Genomic DNA, 19,241 nt, shown 5'->3' on the forward strand with positions numbered 1-19,241 from the left:
GCTGGCCAAAAGCCCCAGCAGGCTATCAAAACATCAAATACAGCCATCTTAAATGCTCCAGGCTGTTTGTGCTTAACACTTAAGCTTGTTTTCACCTGACAATTAAGTGAATTGTCCTGGTCTGAGTACATGGAACATGAAAAAACTCGGTTGTGACATGCAGGGCTGTAAACAGCAAAGAAGTTGTTGAAACATGAATTGCTGGATCTGTGTTGCACCATATACCAAAATAACGGCACTGTTCAGGATCCAACCCTTTTCTTCATCCACAAAAAAGCCAGAAACCCCTCAGTGTTATCCCAAGTTGAATTATTTGTGTGAGCAAATGAGAGGTCTCAGTAAAACTTAACGAAGCTAAAGATGCAGCAGAGGCAAATGTTAACTGTCCACTTTCCACGACTGAGTCCTCAACTTTTCTTAAAGTCTAATCTCCAAATTGTCTAGTCTCTGGTTGTTCTGCCTGGATAATCTGAACCAATTTATTACAGACAGACAGATGCATCAGTCCCTGCCACTTACAGAAACATACTGGGTCTGATGCAAAAATATTGCAAATTTGTTGTTGTGAATTTGCATTTAGTTTCATTTTGCCATGACTGCTGGTATTGGTAGCAGTTGCACAAATCCTGGATTCTCCCCACTTTCCTCTTTCTAGCAGAGGTTGTTTCTCAAGTTCTGATGAACCTTGCTTCTTATTTTTCTATTATTGCTGTTTAGTTCAGCAGCTCTGAACTGACTCCAGCTGAGGCCAGCAAGTTTAACTATTGGTTTCACAGATGTGTAATGGTACACTGGAATAGTATAAATGCATACCCGCTCTTCTAGCTCAGCCTACTTGTTTCCCCTCCTTGTTACACAGTGGGATGATCTGGCAGCCTAATGGTTTTTCCAAGAAACATATGCCTGCCCTAAATTCTCCCTGTGCTTCCTGGTTTTAGGGGGGTCGGTTTGTTGTTTTTTTTTTAATGGCTTTTATCTCAACTTGAATGAAAGAGGTTACTAAGATTATTGGAGATTTTGTGTGTGTTTATGTGCACATAGACAGAGAAAGCAAGCCTGAGATGACATAGCTTTCCAGACCCATTGAAATCACTACAACCTGAGCATGAAGATTTTAAAGGAAAATCTTGTCTTGTTGCTTAACTTCTTTGTGCTTTATTTCGTGAAGAAAGAGCAGCATTGTGACTGTCATCCAGTCACATTGGTGAGGGAGGCAGTGGCAATGTAAACACAAAATCTCATGAGATGTGTATGACTTGCTGTTAAATGTGACCTTGCCTCATTTTGAAAATGTTTTTTCTACCAGCTGTTCCAATGAAATAGATGAAAAATGGAAATACAAAATTAAAAAAAAAATAATCAGGCCAATTTGCTGGCTTAATCTCTTCTGTCTTTTTAACACTTAGTATTGGCCATCGAAAGGCAATCATAAACTTTCAGTTCTCTACTCAACTGCTATAAATTGTTTTTTGTAGAGACCTCCAAGGGTCTCTTCAAGAATGCCTTCTTCATGCCAACTTCTGTCGGCATCTGTACTGCATCTTTCAGTACTGAGGTGGCAGGTCTTGCTATTAAAATGTGCCTGTCAAGACTGAAGAGGGAGTCTAGAGTTCAGCTGTTGACGGATCATAAAGCAGAAAAATACCTAGAAATAAAGGGGAAGCAGGAAGGTGGCAGCATCTCTTGGCTGTAGCTGGGCTGTTCTCGGGTTTTACCCAGGGAGGACACCTGCTCTGTATCTACGCTGTGTCTCACTGGTCAGTCCCAGACACAAATGCACTGCATGGGATACCTTTGGACACTATCTACTCCACAGGTCCTTAGCTGCTCCTAGGGGGTCTTTGTGAATTGCCTTCAACTTGTGCTCCTTGTGATTTCACCAATTCAGCCTGTGCATAGAATCCTGCCCCCTTAGAAACTCCAGCTGAAAATACCCCAATCAGGAGGGAACTACTGCTAGTCAGTCTGCCCAGCCCTTGGTCCCTCCTAGCTTTTCTTCCACTTCCTTTGGGTTAAGGAAAAGGTGAAGGTCTTATCTAAGATGCTTCTGAAGTAAGCAGGTTTGTGTAACAAACTGGGGAATAAACCAAAGAGGTACAGGGAAAGGGGAGCTGCTGTTTCATGAATAAAAGTTTTATATATGCAATAACAGCCACCCTTCACCACAGGATTGCCTTGATTTTTGTGAGAGGTTGCTCTGCAAGGGCACGTTAAGGCCTGTTTGGCCCTGAGATTTCCTTCCTGGCATTCCCGATGATAGACTAAGGCCAAAACAGCACAAAGTGGTCCCCAGGGCAGTGGTGGGGAGTCAGCACAGGGAGTATACGGATGCCAGCACTAGATAGAGGGGAAAAGGAAAACCAGTCTGTGGGCTTGAAATAAGGGGAGGTGGAAGGACACTGAAATGCCAGAGGGAACAACATAGCAAAGGAGATTGTGCAGGCTGAAGAGGGATTAACAGGTATTAGAAAAAAAACGGAAGACATGAGTGACTTTAGATTGATACTGAGATGAGCAGCAGGGAATGTTCTTGGCAAGGGAGCATGAGGAAGTTGAACATGGCAAGGTGTAAACAAGGAGGCAGACCCGAGAAGCTGTGAGGGCTGGATAGCAAAAAGCTTAAAAATCCAGAAATGGGAAGGTGAAAAGTATATAAACAAATAACTAAAATACTACTGCTTTCCAAACCAGAAATAGTAATCTTGTTTACATTAGAAAGCCATACACAAACTAAGCAAAGGCAGTGTAAGAATAATTTTATTTAGTATTTCAGTAATACAATGACACATCTCAAAATGACCATAAAAGTTAGCTCGCTGATCAACTGCTTACATTCTAAATGGGTGCTACTGAATTTGAGTAACTTTAGTGATTATATGAGGCACTATTTGACCAACAGCTTTATAGTGTGTGACCCCCTGACAGACATGAGCAGTGTGAATGGAAGTTGCATTAGTAGTCAATGCATAGTTAAAGCTTTTGGTAGAGTAAAAAAATAGCAAATGCCATTTTTATTAAAATATTATCTTTGTGTTAGAATAACTGTTCAATTGTAGGTAATATCCTTTGTATATTTTTAATAACAGTACTTAAAAAGGTCCAAGAAAAATTGTTTTGCTAGCATTTGATCTAATGTAGATCTCCACGTGAAAATGCTGAACATCTTACAAAGCTTTTCACAGGTATATAGGCTAAGTTCTGGGATATCACAAACTTGTACAGGGTTCAGAAAAATACCTGAGGTTACTCCTTGTGTAGGTAACTGAAACATTTTTTTAGCTCCTAAAAAAAAAGACAGATGCGTATAAAGTCAGAAACATTAATCAGGTACATTACTCCTGTGTGGGGTTATGGAGCAATACTTTTAGACTTGATTCAGGTTATTATAATCAGCAGCAAAGCTTCTACTCAAGAATATTGGGATTGTGTCATTAACCCAGAACTTACCAATGTCAGTGTGAGTTCTGTCACTGCTGCCAACATGACTAAGACTGGCCATCAAAAGACCCAGTGCAAACCTTTACTTGCATAGGTCTCAGCAGAGCTACTCTACTGTGTAGCAGTGAATCCTTCATTTTCTATCTCTACTAATACCTTATTTAGTACTAGCGTGAACACAACAAATCATGTGAGGTACTCTCATTTTTTTTATGGATTTCATATGTGATTGAAGGTGATCTGCAGCTCCAGAAAAGTGCCAAACACCTTCCAAAACCAGGTATCTACACAGGGTTGTTTGCTCTTTAGAGAAATATATGCTGCTTTGTGTGCACAAACATTATCCAGAGATTCCGGTTTCAATTGTATGATTTACTTTAACATAGTAGTTTTGGGGTTGTTGGGTGTTTTTATGTCCTTTGTCTCACAAATATTTTAGAAGTACTTCTTCTTCAGTTTATGGGTACATTAATCACAAGATGTAATGTTAAGTTTTCCTTGTGAGACCTTGTTCCAAGCAAATTATAGTAAAAGTATGTAGTTGATATTTGGATATTCCTTTAACTCAACCTAACAGAATGACTAGTGAGCAGGGGTGTATTTGCTGTATGTTTTACTTGAGGCTTGTGACATGGAAGTTTAAATACAAAAACCTCACTTCCAAATACCTCAGCCCATGTCAATTTCACTGGACTTACCGATGTGCCTAGGGATATTAACTCTTTACTAGAGAAATACAAAGTTCAGCTATACCTTTATAAAACTTTCTAATTAAAATACCTTTTGTTCATGAATATGCTGATGAACAGATTAGCTTATGTCTTGTATCACCCTCACCATTTGGTAACCTGTCAGATCTGATTTTTTTTGAAATTTATGAAAAGTTGAAAAGTTATGAAAAGTTACTATAGGACATTCTGTTCAGTCACATATAAAATATTAATTTTATTCCCAAATGTGCTTATAAGGCAGTCTATTTTTTTAGTCATTTATATAAACACTTTGGAATGCTAAAGGCAAACTTTACATTGTCATTTTATCAAAAATCCTTTTAAGATTGATTATTGAGGCATGAATGTACATCCCAGCAGTCACAACACAGGACCTGCCATGTTCCTCTCTGGCAGTTTCCAGCAGAGTGTATTCAGAGGTAGGCTGCAGTGTTCTGAGCAACCTTTTTTTTTTTTTTTTTTTTTCTTTAATAAAAGATTTCACTTTGGGATGTGAAGTCACTGAAGGTGAACTTAAGAGTTAAGGCATAGCGCATGGAGACATGGAAAAGCTTGTACAAACAGTTCCTGGAGATGCTCCAGCCAGTCAGTAGGTAAAAAAGGGCTTTACAATGGCAACTTCTGTGAACAAGCTAGAAAAGGCTTACTTTAAAATTGCTTATGTTCTATCATTTAATATATTAGATTGACCCCTTACTCTCCTTCTAGAATGAAAGAGGACTGAATAATGTTCCTTGTGCAGTTTTTCTTGCTGCTCTTGTAACTTGCAATATTGGCTATTTTCCAAAAAGATTACCAGAACAAACTATGACTTCTTTAAGTCTAAGAAGAGAGTGAGGGATTATCTTTAGAGGCAAGGTTTTTTTGCTTAGGCATTTGCTGACAGCTGATTTTCATTGGCTGCTTTCTCTGCTTGCAGTCTTTGGACAGCCTGATCGAGCAAATCCATAGTATCTCTAAGAGTAACATTCAAAGTAAATGGCTTAGGTTTAATGGTCAGCCCATAGGTAAAGTCCATTTTAGGGTCCTCATTTGGATTAGCAGTAAAATTGCACTGATGCACAAGTATGGAGGTAAAGAGAAACAGCTGCACCTTGGATAACTCCTCTCCAATACAGCGACGTTTTCCCAATGAAAAAATCATCACGCTACTAGTAAGATCTTTATTGATGAATCCATTCTCATCTAGAAATCTGGTTGGATCAAAATCCTCTGGGTTTGACCATTTCGCTGGATCATGATTCACTGACCACTGATTAACAAAAATCACTGTGTCCTTGGGAATGAGGTAGCCCATTATGAAGGTGTTGGTTGTGGTGGCGTGTGGGATAGTGACAGGCACGAAGCTGCTGAAACGCATGGATTCATACAAGAAGGCCATGATGTAAGGCAAGTGAGGCTGGTCTTCAGCACATGGCAGACGGTCTCTTCCAACAATTCTATCCACTTCTTCTTGCATCTTAGCCTGCACATTTGGGTACCTGTCATTTAAAGTAAGATGTACGTACATAACAGTTCCAAAAGATTTTCTTAGAAGTAATCATTGCTGTAAACATTTTTCACAGAACCTCATCCCTATCCCAAATAATGCAGTTTGAGCAAAGTTTAAATATATTGCAGGAACCTGCAGACCTCGATGGAAAATTTTGTGAGAGAAAAGTCTAAATTTCCCATGCAATGGTGTAATTTTAGACTTGCACAGGTTTCACTTTAGTATCCCATTCTCAACAAAAAATGAAACTGACTCATAATGTGGAATAGTCTGATTCAATTTTGAAAATGCATTCTTAATAAAATTACATGTCTCATAAATATTGGGCTTTCCATGGGAACAAGAATTTGGTTTTCCAGCTCTGTATGTAACTTTTGAATATTAGCATGGAGTTTGTTATCACTGGACATACTGAATACATATGAAAGTCTACATGTTTTTCAACTGAAAAAACCCCTGCTAATAATGTCAGAATTGCTTTATGAACATCCCCCTCTTAGTTTGTGTAAACTTTTTTCTAATTAATATCAAAATATGTTTTCTTTAGAATGTATTTTAAGACCACTGTCTTGGCATTGGATAGTTTGGAAGACTACACAGTAACCAAATAAGATCAAAATGTGAATAGATTTTGGTTATTTTCTTCTGATTGTCTAAAAGCACTCGTTCCTCCAAGGAGCCCTTATTTGCTTTTTGAAGTATTTAATTTTGGCTTCTATGTCCTCGCCTTTTCCTCCTGCAGCAGATCTGCCAATTGAATGCTGGGCAAATCTAAGAAATGGTGAGAAACCCAACAGGTTAGGTCAACACTGGGCATCATACCCATAGCTGGAAGTGTTTAAGTATTTGTCCGATCTTCAAGAAGCAGCAGAGTAAAGTTTGCAGAAGCCTACAGATTATGCCAGAGGATGCAAGAAAAGCCAGGGCAGGCAAGAAAATCAGTGTTATGCCGCCTTCTATAAAACCAGCTCCCCTAGCTGATTTTTTCCCCCTGGACGAGCTGGTTCCAGGGGCAGGGCACAGAGGGGTGTACTTGCCTTCCCCTCGGTCACGCCACGGCGATAAAGGCACACGCTACTAGCAAATTAACATAATAGCGGGTTTGTAAACCAGTGCACGAACTTTTTATCTTGCTTAAGCAGTTGTTATCCTGTTCCTATGATCTCCTTGATCTTGACCTGGTAAAATCTTTCAGGTTTTATTCGGCTGCCTTTTTGCCAGCCTCTCTTAATTCACCATTCCCCGACCTCCAGTGTCGTGGGTTGTTGTGTTTTGGGTTTTTTTGGTTTTGTTGTTTTTCTTTCTTTTCTGGCAGGTTTCCCGGAGCTTCCGTGACAGTTAATCGGAAGCCGCCGAGGCAGCCCGGCTCGGCACGGGCCGGCCGCTCCCTCAGACCCTCGCCCCGACGGCAGCCGCTAGCGGCGGGTCCCCGGCGGCACCGCTCCCCTGGTCCTCCCCGGAGCGAGCGATTCGGGCGCTCCTTTGGAACAGGCTTTAGCGCCGAGGGCGCCTTCCCAGCGGCGTTTCTGCCGGCGCAGTACCAGTCAAACGGAGATCCCGCAAGGCCGGCGCCCGCACCGCGACGCCCCGGGGCTACTCCCGTGTCCCTCCCGGGGCAGGTGAGCCGCTCCGACCTCCCGCCTCCGCTTGGGCGGCGCGGAGGGCTCGCCCCGCCGGCACCCACCTGATGAGGAAGATGAGGAGCCACTGCAAGGCGGTAGAGAGGGTGTCCTGGCTGGCGCCGAAGATGTCGGTGACGGTGGCGGGCACGTGCTCGAGCTGCAGCCGGGGCTGCTCCCGCTGCAGGCGGATGAAGGCGTCCATCATGTCCCGGGGAGCGGCCCCCGGGCGCAGGCTGCGCTGGTGCTGCAGGAACTTGCCGCGGACGAAGCCGTAGAAGTCGCGGTTGAGGTCGCGGAAGGCGCGGTAGGCGGCGCGCACGGGGCTGGGGAAGCGCTGGAGCCAGGGCAGGGTGTCCACCAGGCTGCCGGCGCCCACCGCCCGCCCGAACTGCTCGTTGCGCCCGACGATGCGCAGGAACTCGCCGTCGCCGTGGCTGTAGCGGCGGCCGAAGCACAGGGCGCTCATCACGTTGGCCACGGCCACCACCAGGACGTGCGAGGGGTCGAAGAAGGCCCCGCCGGCGCTGCCGCGCACCAGCAGCGCCACCAGCGCCCGCGCCTCGCCCACCAGGTGCCGCTCCAGCAGGCGGCGGGTGGCGGGGCTGCCGGTGGAGAAGGCGCGCACCGTGGCGTGCGCCGCCCGGCGGTGCAGCTTCCAGAGCTCCGAGTAGCCGCCGAAGGCCAGGCTGAGCCCGCCCGACACCAGCTGGAAGGAGGGGAAGGGCGGGCGGCCGGCGAAGGCGGCCCCCTGGCGGACGAGGGCCTGGCGGATGGCGTGCTCCCCGTTCAGCACCACCACGGGCCAGCGCCCCAGCCGCAGCTGGAAGACGGCGCCGTAGGTGCTGGCCAGGCGGGCGAAGGAGAGGTGCGGGGCGCTGCCCAGCTGCGCCGCGTTGCCGATCAAGGGCCAAGGGAAAGGGCCCGGCGGCGCCCGGCGCTGGCCCTGCCTCCGGCGCTGCTGCTGCTGCAGGAGGAGCTTGCCCAGGTGGATGGCGGCGAGCAGGCAGAGGAGGAGCAGGAGGGAGCTTTGCAAGGGGGGAATGCTGCGCAGGGCTTCCCCGAGCCGCTCGAGGGCCATGCTGGAAGAGAAAGGGAAAGGTTAGCGGACGGCTCCCCGTTGCCCGCAGGCAGGGAGAAGTCCCGACGGACAAGGGGACAGGGGCGCGCTGGCGTGGCGGATGGGAGCGCCGGCAGCCGTCTCGGGAGTCGGGGTGCGTCCTTGCTGTGCACCCTTCGTATGCCTATGGCCCGTCTGGATTCTGTGCAAAAAAACCAAGGGATAATCGATAATCAAGAGAAAAGCACTCAACAAGGGATCAAAACCGTATTTGGCGGCGGGGCCGCTGCTTTTTCCCCACCCCGCTAGGGATAGTCAAGGATCCAGAAGGTGACGGCTGGGAGAGGCAGACAGGGAGGCAGGAGGATGCTCTCGCCTGACGAGCCTCCCGCAGATGCAGGCAGCCGCCGTGCGCTGGAGGCAGGTTCATCCCGATGCTGCACATCGCTCCTGCCGGCGAAGAAACGGGCTCCCGGGCTCCCCGCGCCACCGTCCGAGCTTCCCGCTGCTCCGGAGAGTAGATCTCCGCACGTGGCCACAGATTCCCAATCTGTCCCGAGCCCTTCCCTCCACCCTGCACTTTCGTGCCCGTCGCGGCGGCGCAGGCTGGCGGCCCCGGGGATGGGCTGCGGGGATGCCCGAGGTGCCGGCGTGGCACAGCTGACCGGTCCCGCTTCTCATGCCCGTCCCCGGTCCTACCCGCTCCTACAGTTTGCTCCAGCCTTTCTGAAACAGCGAGGGGAAGAAGGGGTGAAATAAACGGCCACCTCGGGCCCCTGTAGCAGAACTGACCTGTTGTGCGCTGCTTCCATCCGAGATCCCGGAGAGGATGGAGAGGAGCCGGGCAGCCGGCGGCAGCTCTAACAGACAGCCCCGGGAGGAGGGCGGCGACGGCGACGTTCAGATCCCAGCCTCTGGGAAACTCATTAGGAACCCAGGTTCCTGTCACCCGGAGCTTGGCAGGTCGTGTGCAGGCAGATGCCAATTGCACACGATCCCAGTGCAGTTATTATCACCTTCCCAGCGCTTTAACCCTTCGGAGCTCGGCCCGCCGGCAACCACCTGCCCGGTGCAGCCCCGCGGACCGGGAGCGAGCGGTCTGCCGCCCTCTCACCCGCCGGCCGGGCTGCGGGGACGCTGCCAGCCCAGCCCGCTGCAGGGACTGAAAGGCGAGCTGCTCAGAGGGCGCGGGGAGGACAGCTCGCTGCCCCCAGGCTGAGCCGGAGCAGCCGTGTCTGGGCTCCTGGCATTGGTACTCGCGGCTTTAAACCCGCCGGCATCCGCGGTGCGGGCGTGCCGCAGTTAGCTCCGCTGACAAATCACCGCTGCCTGGCCCTTCCACTGGCCGGAGAGGTCGCAGCTATTTGCCAGCTGCCCTTGGGCCCTTGCCAAGTGGAGCGGCTGAGCCGCGGAGGCTTTTATGGCCGGGGCCAAAAGTTTTCACGGAGGAGGTGCCGGGAGGGGAGCAGAGTGGCGGGCGGGCTCGCAGCCCTCCCTCTCGGGAGGCAAAGTCTCGCCTGCATCTTGGGGGCTGAGGAAGCCGGAGAGCTTCCCCTCCTCCGCCTGTCGCCTCCCCGTTGCGTGCGGAGTTTGCATTGCGTGAGCCGGGGCTGGAAAGCCTCCAGCCATCTCCTCCCCGGGCCCCTACCCCTCCTCGCAATACCTTGACACCAGCTCGGGGGGAAAGGAGGAAGGGAAGCGCCGGGCAGCTCGCACCCCGGCCGGCCGGCCCCGCTGCCCTCCAGCCTTGCCACCGCCCTGCACTCGTTTCTCTCCCGCTCACGGCGCTTTTTTACTCTTAAATCTGGCACCTCTGCCCGCTCGGGAAGGCTCGCTAGGAAGGGTGTGGGTGCGGTGCTCCAAGTTTGCCCGGACTTTCTGGATCCCCAGTGCGAAGCGGGGCTGCAAACCCCCCCGGCATCGAGGAAGCAGTCCCCAGGAAATCATAATGCCTTGTTTTCGTCGGTTTTGCTGTACCAAGCAAAACTTTAAAAATACAATGATTAGTTCAGATTCTGTACAATCACATCGTGAGAAGAAAATAAAGTGTTTTAGTAGCATTCACAGATTAGACAAAATTAGATGCTGGGAGTCAGTACAGCTGCGGGTGTGATCCCCAGGCTTGTCTGACTGCTACATCTGTCTTTGCTAAGAAGTGCAGTTCTGGCTGTTGTCGCTGTCCTGGGCACCTCCAGTCAGTGGTACTACCTCTTGCTCAAACTAGCTCTATGTGCCTCAGAGTGCAGTGTGCTTCTCCCTGCCACTGCCAAGCAACAGAGGTGTCAAAATTACTTTTCCTAAGCAGTGCTACAGAAATTGAGCTTCCCTATCCTCAGCCCCATTTCTGGGGTGAACTGGGAGGATCCTGAAGTCCAAGCCTAGCACACTGCCCAGCTTCAAAGAGGAGAAAAGAGAGCTCCATTCTTATAGTATTCAGGAGAGAGACTATGTGGTTTGATCTCTCCATCACCATCATAGGGTTGGAGCCAAATTTTACATGCTGTACAGCCACTCGGCTGTGGTGAAGTGGCTTGTCTCACCTCGATGGCCATCCTTCCCCCCTTCATCAGTCTCATGTAAAAGAAAAGATATGGGCTTCTCCCTGCAAAGAATGTTCAGGGCATTGGATCTGGGTGGTAAGGACTATCTTGGATCAGTTACCTGAGCTCTCGATTATAGTGCTGGGCATTTGCCATTGCCAGCAGGTAAATTTACCTTTTTCCTGCCTACTGTGGTAATTGGTTTCCTAATACCCAGGCTTTACTAGATTCTTTTCTTGGATGCAGCACTTGAACTAGTTGTATGGCAGTCAAGGTGAGAGGTTGCCATTTACTTTGGAGCAAGAAGAACAGATTCCCACTCCTTAGTATAATTGGTAGAACATCTCAGTGTGTTGTTGCTGGAGGTGACACACTGTGCCACTTGTTAGTTCCACTGCAGGTGGCCTGCACACACCTCACTTTTTCTCATCCATCCCGTGAGGGAGCACGGGCCCAGGGCACTGCACGCTTTGTGTCCTACAGACCATTTTTTCTCAACATCGTTCTGCAAGGGGGATTGTTTCCTGGCTGCTAGCAGGCACTACAGAGGAAGGAGCACATTTCTACTTTAGTGAGCTGCAGATTCACAGTTTAAGGCATGAGCCCAGGAATTCTTACAGTCCTGGTGCAGTTATTTGTTTATTTATTTATTTATTTATTTATTTATGCTGTAAGAGGACAGCATTATTTTTTTCCATTTCTCTTTGGTCTTCAGAAGTTATATCACTATTAGAAAGGAGAGAAAGAAAAATCTATTTTAGATATTTTGTTGTGGTAGTACCAGCTGGTCCACCTGTACCAGGATATTTGCAGTCTTGGCTTACAATTGTATCTATTACAGCCCGAGTATTATTTTTACTATATACAATGAATGTTCACTCCATTTTCTAGGCTCTGATTCTATGTGACCTTGATTAATCCCTTACAGTTAAGCATAGTTTGGGTAAAATATTTTATCACACCAATGGATTATTGTGGTACGAAATGCAGGCAATGGATGATCAGGCCCTTGATCTCTGTTATATGCCACAAACTGGCCTCCTGTCTACCTCTTTATTATTCTTCTCACTTCTGTTGTTTCTAGAAGCATAGAAGTTCTGAATTGCTCTTAGCTAATGCATGTTTATTTTTTCCCAGCTCTGGGGACTTTATTCAGACAAAGGTCCTACTGCAGCCAATCCCAAATTCCTAAGTTAGTTTTGTTAGTCATCAAAGTCTGAATCACTGAAAATGTGTGCCACCTAAAATGAGTTATTTCTGAGCCCTAGAAAATTCTACTTAATGTAAGATATGGAAGAGAAAAGGAGTTGAAGGGGCAGAAGTGGGTGAGTTTGGGATTAAGGGAAAGGAATTCAGACCTAATCTGTTAAAAATCCTGATTGATTTGACAAGAATGCCAGACACAGGAGGCTGGTAGAGTCTGTGGGGACATCAGTACCTCTGCAACTCTGAACGGAGCTGCTTTATGTATGTGGACTTGAGTCTTTCTGGAGATAAAAGTTTGATAAAGGAGGACAAATTACACAACCTGGAGAATCTTTATTTGCCCTTTAAGAGGAAGTTTTTAGCTCTCTGCCGCTGTCCTACCTTTTCCAAGAAAATCCCTTAACCCCTAAGAGATTTTTTACAAGCATTAAGAATAACTTACCTAAATAAGGGTTTGCTGACTCAATTCTTAGTTTTTCTTCTAGCTATGGCAGCTGTTGGCTTCTTTTTTGGACACTGGTGAAGTACTCATATATCCTCATGAGCAGCAACTGGAATTTCTCAAGGAGTTGCCCTTGTCTCCTTTTCTTTCCTTACCTCTTCCACTTGCAGCTTTCCTTGGAGAGCTCTTCCACACTGGACTTCTCTGTCTCTTTCCCATACCTGGGACTATGTATCTTTTCCTCCTCTCTTAATTTTACAAAATCTCAGGGTGGATTAAATGACAGTTGAGCAATGTTTTATCCTGGAATTACTTCAGTACAGAGCTTGTACAAATTGTTTACAGTATATGGGGTGATCCAAGCCATTCTTCATTAAATAATCCCTTGGAAATACTGTTTCTGATTGTCTGTTTCTGAGTGTTGCACAATACTATATAAGAGGAAGAAACAAGTAGTGTAACTGCAAAACACAAATCACTTGGAAACTTAAACAAATGCAATATCCTATTGTTTTAGGCTGCTTAAATATTGCAGGTGTTCTTATGTACCTCTGAAGTTTGACTCTAGTCTCAACAATATTGTTTTCCATCAGGAAAATCACCATTAAACCAGTCAGATCACAACCAGAATTAGAACCTGTAAGCCTCTGTGTTTACAACAGTTTACCCAGATTGTGTTTACATTGCAGTTCAGCATGATACAAAGTTAACACTATGCTACAAGTAATTTCAAATCCAGAAGCAGAAGTTCTGTGCCTGGAACTCAGTCCAGACATAGTGCCACTCTGGGGCATCGGGCTCTGTGGCCATCAGCTATGCTTGCTGCTCTGCACCATATAGGTGTGCCTGCTTGCTTGGGCTTTTCTACATGATACTGAGTTGCTCAGTGTTAAAACTAACCTGAGACTGGGATACTATGAGTGTGGATCATAATGAGATCATGTCTGATGCAGGTTCCTAGTTCTGCTCAGTTTGGCAACTTGTATGTCATGCCAAGTATGAGATATAAGCAAAATACAAGGGGCTGTGTCCTCAGTGCTACCCAGAGTGCCAGACATACACAGGAGCCAGCTGCAGCTCCATGATTCAGGATTACTGGTTCAGGCTGTTCACTGTGGCTTAAAATAAAGCATTTACAGTATGCTTTTTAAAGCATATGTATTTATGGTTACATATTGCATTCTTAAGTCAGACTTTCACTCTTCCTTGCGTTCCCACTGACTTCCCAGCTCACATTTTCACTTCTCCCTTGGCATGGACTCCTAATTCTGAGCCAAATTCCCCCAGCTGCTGCAGGAAGGCAAGAAACCTCCCAGTTTCTGGGATCAGCTGAGGGGATCAGCTCAGTGCTAGCCTGCATTGTATCCTCTCCATCTGTTTGCATTTTCCATGTTGCAAATTTCCACTTGCAAATTAAAGGCATACGTTGCAGTCTGCTTCCACACAGGTAACACACAGGTATGATTAGAGAAAATGAGGACATAGCATTATAATTAATTCGGGCATCAAACTTGATTATGAAACTTTTCATGTTGTGTTGCCAAATTCCTACAATGCGTCTTTCTGAGGTTTGCTGTCTTTTCTTGACAGTACTGTAGGAAACCATATAGCAAATTCTTTCTTGAGACAAAAACACAGAGCTGACCCCTCTTGTGACTACCTTTTGATGATCCTTTTAAAATGCTTTCTCTTATCAGACAAAAGGGCAAAATCTAATTTACACACTGATGGACATTTTGTCTTTATTAACATACCCTGAAAGAAGTACTCTGGCAGAGGTGGGTGAAAAGACAACATTTAGGAAAGTTTAGATACTGCTCAAGATGTACATTATTGTATCTGTCCTCAACATGTGAGTTGTGAGCAAACTGTTGTGCCTGCCCACTCTCTGTCTTTAGCAAAGGGGCTCCCCTGGGGCACCTGGCAGCTTTTTATCCTGACAGTGTTGCTGAGATTTTAAGAACCAAGAGCTGTGTTGCCAAGGTCCATCTTTATGTTGAAGTATAGCAACCTTATATATGTCAACTGCATGATGTGCGAGGTCACTCCAAAGCTTAAAAATGGTAACATTGCTTAGGGCCAACATTGTTAACATGTTAACAAGCAGTAATACTATATTTCTCAGTCATTTTCCACACTTATTGCGTGTTGCATTAGTAGTGGTGATACAAAGTTTGTAGTGCAATTGCTTTATTAACGCTAAGATTTTAGCGTTGGCTATTTTAGAAAATGCCAGTGTGCTTGTATACTCAGTGTAGTGATGGATGCTGGGCTGCAGCTGAAAGCAAAGCCTGCTTCAGTCACAGGCAAAAACATGTTCTGTAGGGGTGAAAGTTTTGAAGGTTTACCTGTGAAGTTCTGTAAAGTCTTTGCTACAGATGCACAAAATATGTTTTTTCAGAGTTTGGAAACTTGTCCAAATTTGAGTGAATTATCAAGGGAAGCAAGAAAAAGGCATGAATGTAGGAGAAAAGACCAATGTCAAGTCCATGCTTTAGAGCAGGAGGCTACAAAACTTTTCGAAGAGAAGGCCACCAGCATGTTTTAATAGGAGCACTCATTTTTCCTTGCTCTCAAAGTTGAATCCTTTCCTGGATTCAACTGGTTTTGGACTGAACATTTTGAAAAATTAAAATGTAAACCATGGAATTTTTGAGGATAGAAAATTTCAGACCAGATGATTAAAGTTGCACAAAGTTTTAAGTAATGGAGGACCTGGAGTTTCCAGCTAAGGGAACTCTTGCAAGTAGACATCATGACTCTTCTGCACAGAGAGAGAAGATAGTGAAGCACAGATGGAATTAAGAAACTTACAGTTCTTTGATGAGAGCATGGGTTTTCCTACCTTGTGTCATAGTGTCCTAGCCATTGATTAGCCCATCTCATGAATGTTCACCTCACCACTTCCCAACCAGTATTTTCCTGTGATACAAACACTGGTCGTTTCGATTCTTCAGTTTGTATTGCATGTGTACCATTCTCTGGTGCCTTGACAGCAGAATAACACATCAAAATGTTGAAGTAGGCAAGAGTCTTTGAATCTAGTAGCCTCTAGACCAATCCAAATTGATTTTCAGGAGTATCCTTCCTTTGGAGAACGAACCTGGTTATGTAGTGGGAGATGTAGCTCTCATCTAGGTAAGGGAACTGCACAGAGGTGTGAACATTGCTTTGTTCCACGTTATGACACTTCCAGTCTTGTTGATAAGGGGGGGTTCTTGGAATGGGTGCAAACATCTAAGAGTGCTTGAGAAATTGTGCCAGGGGTCTAGGACAGTCTGTGTACATGTATGCCTATGCTTTCTCATTTGGAGTCAGATCAGTGCTGCTGCTGAGGCCTGGTGAGAAGTGCAAAAGGCAGGTCCTGACTAACAGCACTCACTGGTTGTTTTCACAGGGCTGGCAGTGTGTCTCTCCCTTCTTTGGGCTTCAGTTCTAACTTCTGAAAAGCCTGTTCTGCATACCTGGATGTTCAAGTGGATACATCAAACTTGTTTGCACTATTAGACATGGACTCCATAGGGTCTGGCATAACTTCTTGTCCAAAGGAATGAAATTTTATAATGGGAAGTTTTCAGCATTTAAAATAAATATTATCCTTAGTAGTGCTCCTTTCGGGTTTTCAGGTGCTCTGAGAGAGGAGTGGGTGCTGGGCACAAACTGCTTGTGGAGATGACAGCTGAACCAAACAGGAACACCATCAATTTGTGCATCATGAGGGCTTTCCCTAGCTTTTGATTATGAAGAGACAGGCCTTTAGCTGGCATTTCCCAAATGAGATGTACGTCATAGACCTAAGAAATTTCATGTCAGTCAAGAAGTTCTTGTAAATGTCATCCCTTAGATAGCCCTGCTCAAATGAGCCAGGGAATCTGCTCGCCCCCCTTCTCCTTTCTATTACTGGAAGTCAATAAAATGGTGAATAGTATTTGTGAAGAAGCTGCAGAGTGATGGATTTTCTACTAGAAACAGTGGGTCTGGCTACACTGGTTTTGCTGAAGTATCCTGTCAGATGGAAATGTGTGAATTCACATCAGGACCTTCAGTTAGTTCAGGAAGGAAGAAACATTTGCACATCCCTCTGCATCAGGGCATTCTTGGCAGTCTCTGCTCTGTTGTGCAAGGGTTTAGTGTATTTGCCTCCAGCCATAACTGCATTTCAGTGGTAAATGAAATTACTCAAATCGTAGGGACTGGGACGTAAGCAGGTAATCCTCTAGCCTATAAAATGATGCATGCTTTTCCCTGGGGTATGGGAAATGGGAGTTGTTTATTTACACATTTTTTAATTTGAAGAAAGACTTAGTGAAAATATATTCAAATCAAGAGGATAAGGGAAACTCCCTTTATGGTGTCTGTGGTCAATGACGGAAAATTGAACTTAGGAGATTTTTAACAGTATTCAGTGTAAGGGCTGCAATCTTGATCAAGACAGTTGACTCCTGTAAGACTAATAATAATAATACAGATTTCCTCTAGACCTCAGTAAATTCAGCTGGGAGAGAAGGCATTCTTGATGCATACAGATTGCTCCTAGCATTTGGAAGCAAACCCAAGGGAAGTGTCTCTTTCTGAGCCATTCAGCAATGGCAGATCAAAGACCACGAGGGAAAGACCGCAAGTGCCAGTCAGGGCAGGTTTCATCTTGTCACAGCACTCCAGGAAGAGGCATTTGCTAATGTCTGTTAATCTCATGGCATGTCAAAGGAGAAAGACAGAAAAAATTGCCGTAAATTCTTCCCTTTCCCAAGCAGCCCACACCCAGGCTCAGGGTGGCTGCACAAGGGCCTGCTGGCTGCCTCCAGAAGGGAAAGCAGTGTGGGAGCCCATGCCCACCCCAGGGTGGCAGGGCGGCTCTACGGTCACCCTGCAGAGCGCTGGCTCAATCAGGGAGATGAAGCAGCTACAGAAGCAGCACTGTTTTGAAGGTGCATCCTCATGGCAAAAGCAAAAGCAGCAGTAGGTGAGACCATGAGAGCACAGTTCTCCCAGAGAAGAAAGCACGAAGTCCATCTTGGCCACTGTTCTCTCCCAAAGAAACATTCTCATCCTACAGTCAAGGAGGAAGCAGAAAAACACTGTGTGGCACTGTGGGGAAGAAGTAGCAGCAGTGAAGGTAACAGGGTGGTTTACCAGATGCAGGGGGAAGGCAGGATTAGGCACAGCTTGGGGCACTGTAGGGAATGGCTTTGGCCAAAAGCCAGGTTTGCCCCTGTATTTCTTTTGAGGTGTAAATGGCATGCAAGCAGGGTCCTCTCAGTGGCTTGTCTGTGAAGATAAATAACCTGATCCCCCAGTTATTATCCCCCTGCTCTCCTCCCCTTCCCCCTGACTGACTTTGATTATTGTAACTTTACATGCACTTTTAATTTGCGTGCAGGCAAGTACAAAGGCACAACCGGATATACCTGTTATTTGCCAATGACCTGAAAGAGTATAGTTTATGTTAAGCCTTGGGTTATGGTAAGGTTTGCACGCGATTCCTCAATATACATGCTGCAGGCAACTGATGGATGGAGGTGATGGAAGGTGGAAGAAAGTTTTAAAGTGACAGAACCTGATTTGGTTCCTACTTACTTTTCCAGTTATGTAAAGGCCTGTATTGCAATTTTGTGTAGAGCCCACGTCTTGCCCTCTTCTTAGGTAAGGAATGTATGATCATGTTATCTGGACTGTAGTTTGTTCATGACTTTTCCTGCAACTGATCTCGTGAAAACTTTATAAAAATTATGCACAAAAGCATAACTATACCTCACTGTCTGTACGTGGAGAAGATTGGAGATGGTGCAGTAAGCTACATGTGAGAGAATTTGTGGCAACAGAGTCAGTGCTGAGTGTGCAGAGATGTGGTGCTACGGAGGCATAGGGGCTTGTGGTGGAAAGGGGATACACATGGGTTTTGTTACATGGGTCTCAGCCCCCCACACTGCTTGGAGAGATTTCATTTGAGCTAACCTGTCTTAGCAAGATTTAAAGAATATCCAACACTCATGGGTTGCCTGGTACTACTAGTAGAGGAAGGGAGAGTAGTTAGTCTATCAGTAACAGCAGAAGACAGCAAGGAGATGTGAGGTGCAGAGCCTGCACACTGACTTGCTCACCATTGGAAGTAACCACTGGGAAGGCCGAGTGATGTATTTCGAAAATTTCATTTCAGTGATTCCACATCAAATTAGCTGGGTCTTCAAGCAGAAAGGAAGTGTTTTTATCTGTCAGGCAAGTAAACTAACCTTGAGTTCTGAAACTTGAGTGGTTTTATTTCTGGTATGTGTCTTAACCCAGTGTTAAAGGCTGCACCAAAGGAATTAATTAGAGATTTCATTTGAGGGTTCAGGAAATGGCAAGGATCCCGTTCATTCTCAGCACCATATCTTATCTCCAGGGAAGTGAGAATAACATGAAATAAATGCAGTTCTATGGGACTTTTGGGACACCGTTTGCTACTCTAACTTCCCTCAGAGTCAGTGAGACAAGGTATACAAAGCATCAAGTGCTATTCTTTAAATAAGAGAATCATAAAACGATTGTTAAAATAACAGAAGACAAGATAGACCTATTACAGGTGCTGTGTAAGTTTGTGTTTCTGAACGTAAGCACATTTCATCTTTTCTGTACTTCAGGTTCCTCATAGAATTGGAAGTGATAATAGTGTATGGATCTATCTAGTATCTGTCTTAGTGTTCTCTGTCTTGTTAAGAGGGACCTTGTACAGC

General features: G+C 45.9%; 1 protein-coding gene across 1 annotated transcript; it reads right to left on the reverse strand.

The window, feature by feature from the left end:
* Window positions 1-5,037: 5,037 nt before the first annotated feature.
* Window positions 5,038-9,152, reverse strand: LOC127383166 (cytochrome P450 1B1). The gene is made up of 3 exons (XM_051615646.1): window positions 9,133-9,152; window positions 7,346-8,362; window positions 5,038-5,650 (listed from the first exon to the last, which is right to left on the reverse strand). The coding sequence occupies exons 1-3, from the start codon at window positions 9,150-9,152 to the stop codon at window positions 5,038-5,040; spliced, it is 1,650 nt and encodes a 549-aa protein (XP_051471606.1).
* Window positions 9,153-19,241: the final 10,089 nt, after the last annotated feature.

This window comes from Apus apus, chromosome 3, assembly GCF_020740795.1.
Source record: "Apus apus isolate bApuApu2 chromosome 3, bApuApu2.pri.cur, whole genome shotgun sequence".
NCBI lineage: Eukaryota > Metazoa > Chordata > Aves > Apodiformes > Apodidae > Apus > Apus apus.

Coding starts and splice junctions, on each gene's coding strand:
- LOC127383166 (XM_051615646.1), bottom strand. CDS start 9,152: ATGGAAGCAGCGCACAACAG. Junction 8,363..9,132: donor ATGGAAGCAGCGCACAACAG/GTCAGTTCTGCT, acceptor TTTCTCTTCCAG/CATGGCCCTCGAGCGGCTCG. Junction 5,651..7,345: donor CTCCTCATCTTCCTCATCAG/GTGGGTGCCGGC, acceptor TTTAAATGACAG/GTACCCAAATGTGCAGGCTA.